Consider the following 13,996-nt stretch of genomic DNA (forward strand, 5'->3'; position numbering starts at 1 on the left):
GAGCGGCTTTATTATATCTCTTTTAAGATAAGAACAAAAAAAAACGTGAAAATACGCGATAGTGAAAAACAAAAACATACATATTTCTAATTTGTAAAAAAATACTTTGTTACGTTGTTTCTGTTCCAATCTCAAACTTTGTCTACACACATAATACCTTTAATAAACAGTAAAAAAACTTAGACGAGGAATTTCCAAATTATACTTTATTAATAAACAAACATCGTTCTTTGTATCGTAAATTCATTGAATATGCGCGCGCATGCGTAAAATATACGAGAAATGCGAGTAACAAAATGCAGCCGTGTGTAACGTTTCGTTACTCGTTACTAGACGGCACACCCGTTACTCAGTAACGAATACATTCGGTTTGCTACAGCTCTATGTGCTGTCCCTCTTTGTTCCGTGAGTGCTGTAAGTAAATTCAAAATTTAATTAGGATTATTCATTATATTACTGAACAATCTTTATGAAATGCCATTTTGATGTTTAAAATATAGTACCAAATAAAATTTGAAGCCCAAATAGTACAATACTATCATTCTGGATCCATGAATTAAAACTAATGCAGCCGAAATCGCACATGACGAATACTGGCACAAACATGTGACGAACACTGGCAAACACGAAAATTTGCATGACGACTACTGGCTCGAAATCACACTTTTTTTCAAAATAATAAATCTACAAAAATAATTTGTGTTTATCGAAGAGTGTTGGATAGCATTGTAGAGTAAAGTTTGAGGTTAAAAACAAACATGTAGGGGCAGTAATACACCTACAAGGTTATGTACACAATTTTTTTTTTATAAAACTCTTCTTAGCATGACGACTACTGGTACATCTACCTTAATATACCACACACCATTGCTGGTCCATGATGTCATTATAAAAAAAACCTCATAAATGGACAATATGAATACACAAACATATGGAAAACAAGCCTATTTCAGCTAATACAAAGTATACAAGCTCAGAAAAAAAGAGAGAATGCCATAGAAGAAATTCACCTCAGGAAAAAGACAGCAAAGGCAAACACAGTAGGCTGACAACGACGAGAAAGTTACAACCAGAAAAGCATGAATCAGCTATGCTAAGTGTATAATTAATAATTACTCAAGGAACATACCTTCATGAGCGCCGCTGCCACGTGGATCTGGCCATAGAAGATGCTGCGGTGCAGCGGCGTGTACCCCGACTCGAGGTCCCGGGCATTGACGCTCGCGTCCTTGGACCGCACGAGCCACCGCGCCACACCGGCGCGGCCGCACGAGGCCGCCAGGTGCAGCATTGTGCGGCCGCTGCGGTCGACCGCGCGCCCACAGTTCCCGCACAGCCAGCGCGCGAACGATGCCAACTGCGCATCAGGCGTGCCCCGCTTCGAGGCGGCCGCCACCAGCGAGTCTCCGTGCTGCCGCGAGCAACAGCGCTGGGTGCAGTCCCGCTCTGGGGCCCCGTGTGCCAACTTAGACATCTTCGCTTTTCAATGTGTATCGGAAATTTTGAAAAAAGGTTCTGACCTATTTGCTATTTTCTCGAAAACTTAAAAATAACTATGTTTCTTGGAAGCACTAACTAGATTGAAGATTATAATTTTATAAATTAATTACCTATTTTTAATTTCAGCTTAATACCAGAATACAGTAGACACCAAATGACGGTAAGAAATTACCCAAGTACGACGGTATGGATGGTGAGATTCACTTCACACTCCTGCTGGTCACTAACAAGGTCACTTCACATTCACCACAGATACATTAAGCGCAGCCACATGTTTACCTGCAGCCATTTTTATACTATACAAGGATCATGGAAGTCTAGCTTTCAAGAACAAACAAAATGTTACCGTCAACTAGCAACAGTCTCTAACTAAACATAAGTTACAAAAATATAACTTCCATTAACTAGTGCTGAAGAGAAATCTTCTAGGTCCTTTACAAAAGGTACACACGACACATATACTGTGTAATTTCAATACAAACTGGTGGTGAAACTTATTATGTACAGCTCTCTGGCGCCTGGCAGCGTGACTAGAACAGTTCCGAAACAAGCTCGAGTTGACGATCTTCCATGCAACGTGCTCCCACCACTAGCGGTGATCTCAGCAGCGTTCGAATGATGCACAGCCCCTCGACAGTGCACTGCCCCCCGCGGGGGGGCCACACGCAACCAAGGGGACTTAAGCAGCCATAATCGACAGGAAGCAAGCCTGCAACAGAACCAGGCGTAAGTTCACAGCCTTCAAAACATTTTAAAACTAAATTCCAGCAAACTGTACACTGATATAATGTTGAATCCACCTTTCCTCCCACACTGCTTAAACACTAAAGCCAGTAGTAATGAAGCCAGATGTAATGAAGAGAAATGACAGAACAATGTTGTAATGTATAAGCTACATCGCAAAGAAAATAAAATAAATATTTTTTTTTGTAATAATCCTACTAGTGTTTGAAGATGGTCACATTAATGCACTAACTTAAATCTTTCACAAATGTTGTGTAAAGGATGAAAGTCCAGGTGCAGACACACCATAGACGGATGCCTTAGGGACTGTTTTCAAAGATCTAGCTGATAAACAGATTGTCTTTGCAACTTATCTGATTTGAAGAAAACAATGAGATATGCAGTAGAGGCAAAAATAATGTCTGTAAGAATAATAAAACCAACGTCTTCCCAGGACTTTAACCTGAGTTAAACCCGATGACTCCTCAACCCTCAATCCCTTTCCCAGGTCTACCATATTTTATCGCCATGTACGTCACAAGTGATGGGTGCGTGAGCCAAAGTTTGAACTGTGCGCCAAATACTCCACTAAAAAGTCACATTAAAGTCCCCTAAGTACATACATTTCTTATTTGTCACAAGGTTTATCGTTTCTTTCCAAAGTGTCCAAATATGTCCAGTTGCCTTTATTTGTCTAAAGATTGTTTGCAATGAGACCATATCCTAAACAATTTCAAAGGTTAGCCCAGAGTTCCTGAAGTAGACACTTTTAAACATTCAATTAAATACTGGCCTTTTTTTTAAGGGTTATTTTTAAAGAATTCTCACGTGTAATATTTTATTGAATTTATGATGTATAAATCTTAAAATCTTCATCGCAAGAAATTGAATCCTCAAAACTGTATTCGCGAAAGAGTGCTAGGGAGTCGTCATTGCCCAGTTTCATCCACAATCCAGCAAGGTGTACAAGAGGATGTGTAGGGGTGATGTGCTGCAATAAATTGTGTAGTTAACTGTGAGACTGAGTTATGCTTTTTCAACCACGTGTTAAGGATGGCCTCAAGAGCTCACAAGACAGTATGTATGTTTAAACATATCCGACACTAAAAGCGGACAGGGTTTTCGCACAAGCCATTACTGATAGGGGTAAGGTCTCTTTATTTCCACACTTGGTTCACTTCACGCTCTGAGAAGGAGCTCCAGCCAGGTCTGCGTCGTCTAGAATCACATGGTGGCACCAAACTTAATGCTTTAACCAACCTAGGCCCATGTATTCCACTGTCAAAGTGAAGAGAATTTATTAATAAAAATGAGTGAGTGATCATAAGTAGAACCACATTTAAGTGTTACCTGGGTAACAGCTTCAAATCATTACAATCTTTCATGTAGAACATTACCAAAACTTTATTTTATCCCACACTAGCGACCCGCCCCTGATTTGCATGGATGTGATCTCACTAATGTGGCACCATTTAGATTTAATAAGTAAATACTCGTAAGTAACAATAAGAATTACTGGGGAGACATCCTGAAAAAAATGAACTTAACTACAGAGAATAAATTATTAGTGAAATAAAAACACCAACTTATTTATTTAATAAACTGACAAATAAAAACCCATAGTATGTGCTGCCAGCACCTAAATTCTACCGATATAACTAACTTCAATCATAAACTAATTAAGCATAACAGAAAAACCAACAAGAATAATAATTACCTAATAAATAATATCACACTAAAAGTATGGTTTGATACATCGCATATGTGGTCTAATGTAAATTTTGATTTAAATTAAATGTTTGAGGTAACCAACATATTAAATTAGAAAATGATTAATACTATGTCTGCCAAAAAATCTTTGCAAATAACTGATTATTTTTTAACCAATTTTGAAGGAAAAAAATTGTTATCTATTGTGTGTCATCTTTAGATGATATACACATGCTGGGTGACTTTTCTGTAAAACACTTAAAGAACTAAACTTCTGTAATACATTATTTTGATGTATCAGTTATGTATTAGACAGTGTTATCCATGGATGCATCCAAAACGCATCTTTTTATGACTTCAATAAAAAAACATTGAGATTTCTCTATCTTTTTTAAAGTGTAATATGAATTTATTATAAACATAAACCATCTGGAAGAAATTCTCTAAATGAGGGTGAAAACCGGATCAAAATCCACAGTGTATGTAGTTTAGAAGAAGCAGAAAAAGATGGATGCAGATAGCGAATTTTGATAATTAGGTAGTTTTTTCAGTTTCACTATTTGTCCAAATGGACATGTGTAGTCCGAGGTTAAACCTGAGCTACATGTCACCATGTCGAGCCCGCTCAAGACTGCTCCAGCGATCACCAACTGCACCAACTGCCTCAGATTGGGGATAGCTTGACGCGCCACCCCCCAAGAAACAAGTGCACATATGCAAGTGAGTGAGTACGTGAGAGCGTGAGAGTGTGAGAGCATAAGAGAATAAGAGCCCAAGAGTGCATGGGCGCAAATGCTCGACTGTGCAAGTGGCAAGATCGCAAGAGCATGAGTGCGCAAGTGCACAAGATGGCAAGAGCACAAGTGTGCAAAAGTGTGCCAAATTTTTGAAAGATATGAGAGAGTGCAAAAGTTTGCACAAGTGTGCATACAAGTGTGCATACAAGTGTGTGCAAAAGTATGTGCAAATATGAGCAAATGTGCAAAAGTGTGTGCAAAAGTGTGTGCAAAAGTGCGTGAAAAAGTGTGTGAAAAATTATGTGCAAAAGTGAATGCAAAATTGTGGGCAAAAGTGTGGACACGTACCTAACTATTCCCCTCTTTTCATGGTTTCCCCCTCCAACTTTTTCAAGCTATTTTCCTTCATGCGATTGGAATTTTCGTTAACGCTCGAAAATTGTTTCCCCCCTCAGCTAAGATCACTTCAAAAAGCCCTAACTTGTTACAGAGATATTTTTTTGATGACATGCACTGAAGAAACCCCATTATGTCTATCAAAAAAACCTTCAGTAAAAACTTTTTAACAATCCATTTGAATATATTTGGACCAAAAAAGATAGTCCATGTAAGATGCATGACAGAAAAAAATGAAAACTTTACAAGAAAAAGAAGTTCTGAATTGTAATAATATAGAAAAAAACTTGTTTATTTATTTAAATAAAAAAAAATATTTTATTAAATAAAGAGTCCTAACAAATGTTCCGTACAGGAAGCATTTAATTTCCACAGGAAGATTGAAAAATAATACATACATATTGCCTTGTCAACAACAAAATTGCAGACCTTTATATTACAAGTAAAAAATATATGAGTAAGATAGAGTAAAAGAGAAAGAAAGTGATAGATAGTTTATGAGAGAAAACGAATGAATGAAGGAGGGACGGGCGATAGGCTATTGCAATTCCAGCTTAAAATATCACAAGAAAATTCACAGACACCCTGCTATCTTCAGCACATTCCCCATTAGCGAAAAATCCACTATGACCCTGCCAGAAATTGAACCTGTATAGCATTGGCGACCACTCAGTTACCATTGCTCCCCGAATGAGGAATAAAGGTGAATGAGAGGATGGTAGGGGTGCCAAGAAGCAAACCAAATAAACTGGCACAAATAAAGAAAACTGGGAATAACCTTTAATGCCAAGAATACATCCTGTTAAAATCTCCAAGTTACAATCCACGACAAATCTAACATGGAGCGGTTGATCATTAGTACACCCAATCACACAAAAACTGCATGAAAAACTGAAGAGGGCTTCGTTGAAAGAGCCATACGAAGGCATACAGAAAGAAGGGGTATCTGGAAGCATAGTTTCATAACTGAGAGACGGCATACTTAAGAGCTTCAGGGCCCAAGAAGTGGCCGCCCATCTTGTGGATTGCGATCGGATGCCAGCAAGCAGTGGAAGTGATCAATGAACTTGCCCTTTAGTTTATAAATTCCACAATTATCTTATCTCTACAATATTATCATGTCTGGAAAACCATAGTGTTTTAGTTGGTGATAAAGTTCAATATCAGAACAAAGTCAAGTGAGGCTTGAAAACAATTACTTATCTGACAAAAACTAAAAGTTCCAAAAAAAATTGTTTTTCTGGTGCAAATAAATCCAATTAAAGGTTTTAGTCACTACATAATATGGGTTAAAAACCTAGGAATAAGAATTATAAAAAAAACAATACCCCTGAACATATTAAAAAAAAAAAAAAAGCACACAGAAATATGTAAACCTGCATCACAATCAGTAGCTGGTCCTGCTCAAATTATCTATCTAATCATAAAAAATGTCTCATACATTTATGCTAATGGTTACAGACATCATTTTATCCCTATAATAATATTACAATATTATGTAACTGGCACTAATAAAAAAATACATCTTCAAAAATGTATTCAAAAACTGTTTGATTAATGACTAAATCTGAATTATAACTAGCTCTTTAACTGTCCTATTTTCACACACATACAAAATATGCACAAGAAATGTATTTTACAACTTGATCTTGTGGTCAATTTTTTTTTTTTAAATAGGAGTTAGCGATTTTAGTTAGCAAATGTATTCTTAAAAAATTTAGGTTTTGTCCAAGGCTTTTCTTCGGATTGTTTTTAGTTAATGGGTTCTGCCAAATTGCTCCTGTATTAGGTATTTCAATCTCAATATTCATGAAAAAATTTACTAATTCTTGAAATATAAACTAAGAGAATTATGAAAATTCAACTTTCATAAGCATGGTGCAATTATTAGACAAACACTGTGCCAACCCAAAACACATTCTCTTGATAAAAAAAAAACCTGCATTTGTGAGTTATATAACAATGTCACATGAAACCAAGGATTGACAAAACCCAAAAAATAATATATTTATTTTATATTGAAACTTTTTGTAGGGTGTTCGCTTGTTTGGGTTACATATAAATTTTGATGGTTTTGACGATGTAACATTCATACACTACGTTCTATAAATGTATGAAGTACTGCTACCAAGTAGGATTCTGATTTACATGTTGTCGTTTAATATACGTATGCACTTCTCTGGTTTCATTAGTGAGTCAGGATGATGCACAAACACAGGTTTCCAGAACAACAAAACTTCCCTTTCATTTATTTGAATCATAGGAGATAAATTGAAAAGGTTGGAAAAGTTGGTAATGATAAAGCCAGTGGTTGAATGAACTCCTTGGATAAGTTCATTATTGTAAAAAAAACACATATGAGCATAATCAATCCTAAAATCTAAATGAAGCTGTTATGTAGGAATATCATCCACTACCAATTTTTTCTGAGTTACGTGTCACAAATGACAGGTGCCAAGGTACAGTATTGACAACCTTAGATGAGTTTAAGGGATTCTTGGAAAGTTGAACTCAATGAAGAAAGTCAGAAGCTCACCAGTTTTAGCACTGTATTTAGGCAGTATATGTTCACTAGACTGCCATGGGTTACATTTAGCACCTGAGATTTTCTATAAATGCTCTAATTTCATTTTTGCAGGAATACCTGGAGTAGCAGCATACATAGATGACTTTGCGATCCCAGAAAATAATCAAGGAAGAACATGATAAAAGAAGAACTCTTGATTCTTCAGAGAGCAAGAGAATGTGGGGTGAGATTTAATAAATCCAAATGTCAAATTAGTGTCAGAGAAGTCAACAATGCCGGTAACAAATTGGGTCCACAAGGCATTATGATGTGAAAGTCTATTGATGAGATGCCAACACCAGCCATTAAGAAAGAGTTGATGACATTTTTTTTTTGGGAAAAGTCATATATGTTTCAAAATTTGTACCCCTAGGGGCAGAGTTAGGTTGCCCATTAGGGGAAATTACAAGGACATGTGTAGTGTGGCAGTGGATAGAAAAACATGAGAAGTCATACAGACAGCTCCTGGCAAGTAATTAAACCAGTACAGCAATACTTTGATAAAGTAAAATATATTGTGTTATCAGGTAATTAGTGCATCCAGTAATAGTTGGAGATCTGCAACTGCCCAATAATTTACCGGATGTGTACGCTAATAAGACCCTCAATCAAGTAGAACAAAACTTATGCCCAGACAGAAGAAAAAACACTAGCAATAGTATTTGGTTGTGAAAGGTTTCAACAGTATTTGCCGAGGTCTAGCTTCATAGTTGAAATATTGAAATGTTGACAATATTCAAAATACTGTTAAATGAATGTTGGTTACAGTGCAACGAACGAGACTGCGACTACACCTTGTAGTATTTGGCCAGGGAAAGAGCTGATTATTGCAGATGCATTGTCAAGACTAGACATACCCAAAACTTACAATCTATATTTAGGTCAGGATATAAAAGCCAATGTGGGAATGGTGAAAGAGAAATTACCAGTATCACAAACTCTAGGTTAATTAAAAGAGCAAGCAAATAGATGGAGAACTGCAAGTCATTAAATAGATATTATTGCATGTTTGACCATTAAGCATGTCAGACTTCCTGAACAGGTAAACGTAAAACCATACTTAATTGAGGGGTGTCTTGCAAATAGCTGAAAATCTAATTTTTCAGAGTAAACACATAGTAGTACCTTAAGGCTTACGATACAAAAAGTTTAACAAAAAGTATTATAATCATTAAAGGATCTCAAATTGCAAACCCAGAGTCAGGTAATGCAGCAATAGTACTGGCTGAACATGATCAAGCAAATAGATGATTTAGATTCAAATTGTCAGCTATGCAAGTACCCAAATAAGAATGTTTCCGAACCAATGTACACATGAGCAGTACCAGCATTTATATTTCTTACCTCTCAAACAAAAATATACATTTTTTTGCTGACTACTTTACAAAAGAATCTACGTAATTCAATAGTTGAGGCAGGGGCGTAGCCAGGGGGGGGTTTTAGGGGTTCGAACCCCCCCCTTAGCTCCAAATCTTTAATTAATTTCTTATTCATCACTCAAACAAATTTCATATTAAAATTAATAAAATTTTTACCATTACAATATTTAAATTTAAGTACCGAAAACTGCTAAAATAGCACTATTATACACCTTAAAATCCAAATTTTCCCGGGGGAGGACCCCCGGACCCCCCGCTTTAATACGGGGGGGCCCATGCTTCTTAACACCCCCCATACGCAAATCCTGGCTACGCCACTGAGTTGAAGTCAGTATTTTCACGACAGGATACCAGACACCATATGTAGTGAATGTTTACCAATCTCTGAACACCAAGTTTAGGCAGTTTGCAAAATAATGTAAGTTAAGTTATGTCAAGTCCTCAATATCCCCAAACAGGTTATTTGTGAAACATATATACAGTAAAAAAAATTATAAAAAAATTGTCAAACTACACTATAACTCAACAACACATCCTTAGAAGATAAATGGAAATCAGCAGGTGAAATGATGTTCGGAAGAAAGCCAAGTTGCATGTTAATATTTTACAGACTGAGTAATGAGAGAAAGGACACCATGCAAAATGGCCACTGATTCAGGTTTAGCAATAAAATAGTAAAATATATATTTTTTTAACTTTTAATATATGATGATACAAAGCACTAATCTGAAAACAAAAAGAAATTTTCAGTAATAAATATAAAATAAAAATGCACAAATTATGTTCATTAGGTACAAAAATACAGATGACAGTTTAGTAAATATATATATTTCCAACATATATATTTCATCAATTGTTATTTCACATCCCTTCGTCTATGACAGCAGCCTGTTTTAAGGCATCACTCATTTTACTCCAGTTGTTGCCAACGTACAGGTTCGCTGCATGTTCCCGATAATTTTCAGATGCTGCGATGTCAAATATAAAAACTGTGCAGATTCCAAATCCAGAACTTTCCCAGGAATTAAGTAAAATTCAAAACATTTTCGCAGTTTTTCTCAGGCCCTTTTGAATTCACTGCATTTTTTTACCATTTTCTCAGTTTGGGCCACTCTGATTATGGGAATAGCTAGGTACGTTGTTATAAGAGATCACAGCATTTGTACTATGAATAAAATAAAAGGGAAACAAAGACACTTGAAATCCTTAAAACAAGGTGAAAATGTAATATACAAACCAAAGGGGAGAAATTGAGGTATGACAGGACAGGTCATATTCTAGTCTTAGTACTTTAAAGATCAAAATATAACAGGATAATGACAAAGGAAGGCAAAGTAATTGAAAGGAATCACAGCAGTGGGCAAGAATTTTTGATAAATCTCAGACTTTCAGGGGCAACAGAGTTAATACAGAATAGGTGCCAGAGAGACAAGAATTAATTCAAGGAGTTTGAAGATGCTTGGAATAAGGCTAAGAATGAAAAACAAAGGCTAGAAGCAACTTTGAGTGAGGCATGCATGAAAATATCAGCACAAAGTGAAAGAGTTTGTACCAGACCTAAATACTTAAGTGATTATCACACGTAAAGGATCTATGTATCGGGTGGAAAGTGAAATGTAATGAACTAAAGTTATAGGCTTGGCAATGATGTAATGAATGTGCAGTTGCAAGGTTGGCATTGTGTTAGCCAAGATGACTTATAAAGATGTGTCTTATTGAAGCATGTCATTTTAATATTCACCAGACTTTGTATCCTTATAATTACCAGTGATAGGTGTCTTATAATTAACACATATTTATTACACTGCCTACCGTTATCACATCCGGAAGGTTTTCCACTCAAGTTTTAAACTTTTCTTAAACAGGACAGAACATCCAAAAAAGTAAAAAAATTCACAAGAAAACAATTAATGACAATATTCCTCGTGTGTTATGCATCAGATGAATAGAAACTTAAGTGAAAGGTTTGTAATGTTAGGTCAGCTACATTTATAATAGATTTTGATGTACCTGACTTAAGCCAGCCAAACTTTGACTTTCATTATTATTCATCTTATTTCTTACAAGACAATTTTCTAACACTATAATACTAAATAAAAAATGGGATACAAGAAATTTTCTGCTGGTAAATTCAGGAAAAAAATTAAAATGACACACTATAAATTGGCAGCATGATGTTCAAATAGCACTAGAGAATAATTTAATCTATTATCTATCACAACTTCCAAGATTAAGTGTGGGTAAATATTTACAATCGCGGTAGATGCCAAAAAAAATGCTAAAAATCTGAAAATACTTTTATTCTGTGCCCTTTCACTTCCTCTTTTCAAAACAACCGGCGGAGGTAAGAAATTCCAAATACTTTAGGAGATATCGAATTTTTTAATTTCATCATATGTAGAGTCGCGGTATATGCCAAAAAAAATGCTAAACATCTGAAAATACCTTTATTATATGCTCTTCAACTTCCTCTTTTCATTAAAAGCGGCGGAGATTAGAAATTCCAAATACTTTAGGAGATATAGATTTTTTAAATTTCAGCACAAAACCAGCGCATTCCTGTGGCGTGCGAGCACCATTGTTTCTTGTTTACGTACGAGTATCTATTTTTTTTATTGGATAATGTCGTCACGTGATTGTTCGTGATAGGCCAGAATTCAAATGAACTAATACGTGATTATTTAGTTCAATTATTGTTTAAAACGGTGTTTAATTACCGCCTCCAACTTACGTGAGTTTTTAACGTTTCTAATTTTAAAGTCTTATTTGTTATTTTGATATTGTTGCGCAAGTAATAAGTAACAAAAAAAATTTACGTGAGTTGTTACTGTACAGCCTTTGTTACGGGTTTGTTAGGTAAGGTCAGTTACATTATAAATAATTTAAAACTAAAGAATAATTAAAATTAATTCACATTATTTTTAATATCACCTTAGTTTTAAAGTATTTATAATGTAACTGACCTGACCTAATCGACCATTTTAGTTTACTGTTCACCCTCTGTCCGGGTTTGTTTGGTCGGTCAGTTACATTATAAATATTTTAAAACTAAACATCCATTAAAATTAATTCACAAAATAATTTTTAATGTCGGCTAAGTTTGAAAGTATTAATAATGTAACTGACCTGACCTAATCAACCATTTTATTAATTACGCATTCACGATTCACGTATTCACGAACACACGGCAAAATAACAAAAATGGCGCCGCTCGAATGGTTCCACAGGTCTTGTATTGCAAAATTAAAAAATTCGATATCTCCTAAAGTATTTGGAATTTCTTATCTCCGCCGCTTTTAATGAAAAGAGGAAGTTGAAGAGCATATGATAAAGGTATTTTAGGATTTTTTACATTTTTTTTGGCATCTACCGCGACTCTACATATGATGAAATTAAAAAATTCGATATCTCCTAAAGTATTTGGAATTTCTTATCTCCGCCGGTTGATTTGAAAAGAGGAAGTGAAAGAGCATAGAATAAAAGTATTTTCGGATTTTTAGCATTTTTTTTGGCATCTACCGCGATTGTAAATATTTACCAAATTTAAACCTACATGGAGCACGTCAAATAATTTAGCACTGAGTTACTATTAATCTATTTTTATTATTAAAATATCTAAAGCACCGTAAAAACAGTATTTAAATAGATCAAAATCAAGGGGCTACGTAAATATTAACAGAAATACTCAATTTAGAATCCTATAATAGCTTTCGTAGAAAAGTGCATTTTACAACAATATCACACACAAATACAAAGGAATAAAATACCCACTGCTAAATGTTTAGCTCGGATGGAATTATTTGGGTTTAAAAATCAGACATTTCTTACCTCTATTACAGACAGCAAAGGAACGAATCAACAAAAGCAAAAGTTGCCGTGACAATAGTAGCACTAAAACACGCCGTAAACATTTTTCCTGTGTATATAACAAAAGTATTCATACAATACGAACTATTTCACAAGGGCATCTCAATAACAGGCGGCAAGACGCCAAAATTCCTAATCGACTCGGTAACAGAAAACCAAATCAGAAGCAAAAACAGCTGTACGTCGTTGCATAATTTTGTGACAACACAACGCCGACAAGACGTTCTGACAAATAGCCTCTGGTAAAAAAAATGGGGTGACAAAAAGGTTCAATTTAGTAAATATTAAAAATTTTAAAAAACTTATAATTATATAGAAGAAGATTTTTGAAGCGAAACTTCTTAGAGTTTGATGGGATTAAAAAGTCAAAGCCTAATTTTAATGCAACCTTTTTGTGAAAAATTATTGTAAAACGATTTCTGACCCTAATAGGTTTCGGATGGTGCAGATAAATCTTCGGGCCTCGTAATCTTCAGCAGGGATCCATGTGGTGGCATACGGCTCAGGTTGAACCCTGCCATGCTACAGGAATAGGTAGTTCGCGGCGGTAGGGACCCACCTGCGCCGGACGCCACCCGACTTGCTGGCATCTAGTAATGTAGTATCTGGGCAGAGAGCAACACAACAGGGTTTCAGCCTATTGTTTTACACCGGCCATGGGACATATTCGCAAGAAAATGATGTTCTTTCAAGCACGTGTCATTTTCATTACTTATGTATACCTATCAGTATTGTTAAATATTGTTGTACCTACGAGGACTGTTTCAGCTGTGTGACTAATTTTTTTTTGCTGGTATATTGGTTTTCATGCTTTATTCAAAAGGTAATTATTTGTCATAAATTATTCTATTAATTCAATCACATACTGTATTATAATTATAAACGACAACTGTATAAGTATGTTGAGTCCAACTAAGAATATTTTAGAACCAGTTTAATCAAATCCCATGCATTGAATCTTAATTGTTTTTAAATTCATATTGTGGCAATATGGTTTGACGGGAAGCCTAAAACTCACGTAGTTTCGGTTCCCTACCACGTTCGTGCAATTTCGGATTTCTCTCAAAAATTGAAATTAAAAAAATCGAAGGGTTAGGTTAGGTTAGGTCAGTCACATC

The 13,996-nt window shown here is 35.4% G+C and overlaps 1 protein-coding gene across 1 annotated transcript in view; it reads right to left on the minus strand.

The window, feature by feature from the left end:
- LOC134542629 (inhibitor of Bruton tyrosine kinase) overlaps positions 1 to 13,092 on the minus strand; it is a 115,793-nt gene extending 102,701 nt beyond the window's left edge. Inside the window, exons 1-2 of the mRNA XM_063387027.1 lie at positions 12,840 to 13,092; positions 1,130 to 2,209 (exon numbers count right to left, since the gene is read on the minus strand). Of these exons, the coding sequence (XP_063243097.1) occupies positions 1,130 to 1,474 (345 nt within the window). The 5' untranslated portion in view covers positions 1,475 to 2,209; positions 12,840 to 13,092. The remainder of the gene's footprint in view (positions 1 to 1,129; positions 2,210 to 12,839) is intronic.
- Between the last annotated feature and the right edge of the window lie 904 nt (positions 13,093 to 13,996).

This window comes from Bacillus rossius, assembly GCF_032445375.1.
Source record: "Bacillus rossius redtenbacheri isolate Brsri chromosome 9 unlocalized genomic scaffold, Brsri_v3 Brsri_v3_scf9_1, whole genome shotgun sequence".
In the NCBI taxonomy this organism is placed as follows: domain Eukaryota; kingdom Metazoa; phylum Arthropoda; class Insecta; order Phasmatodea; family Bacillidae; genus Bacillus; species Bacillus rossius.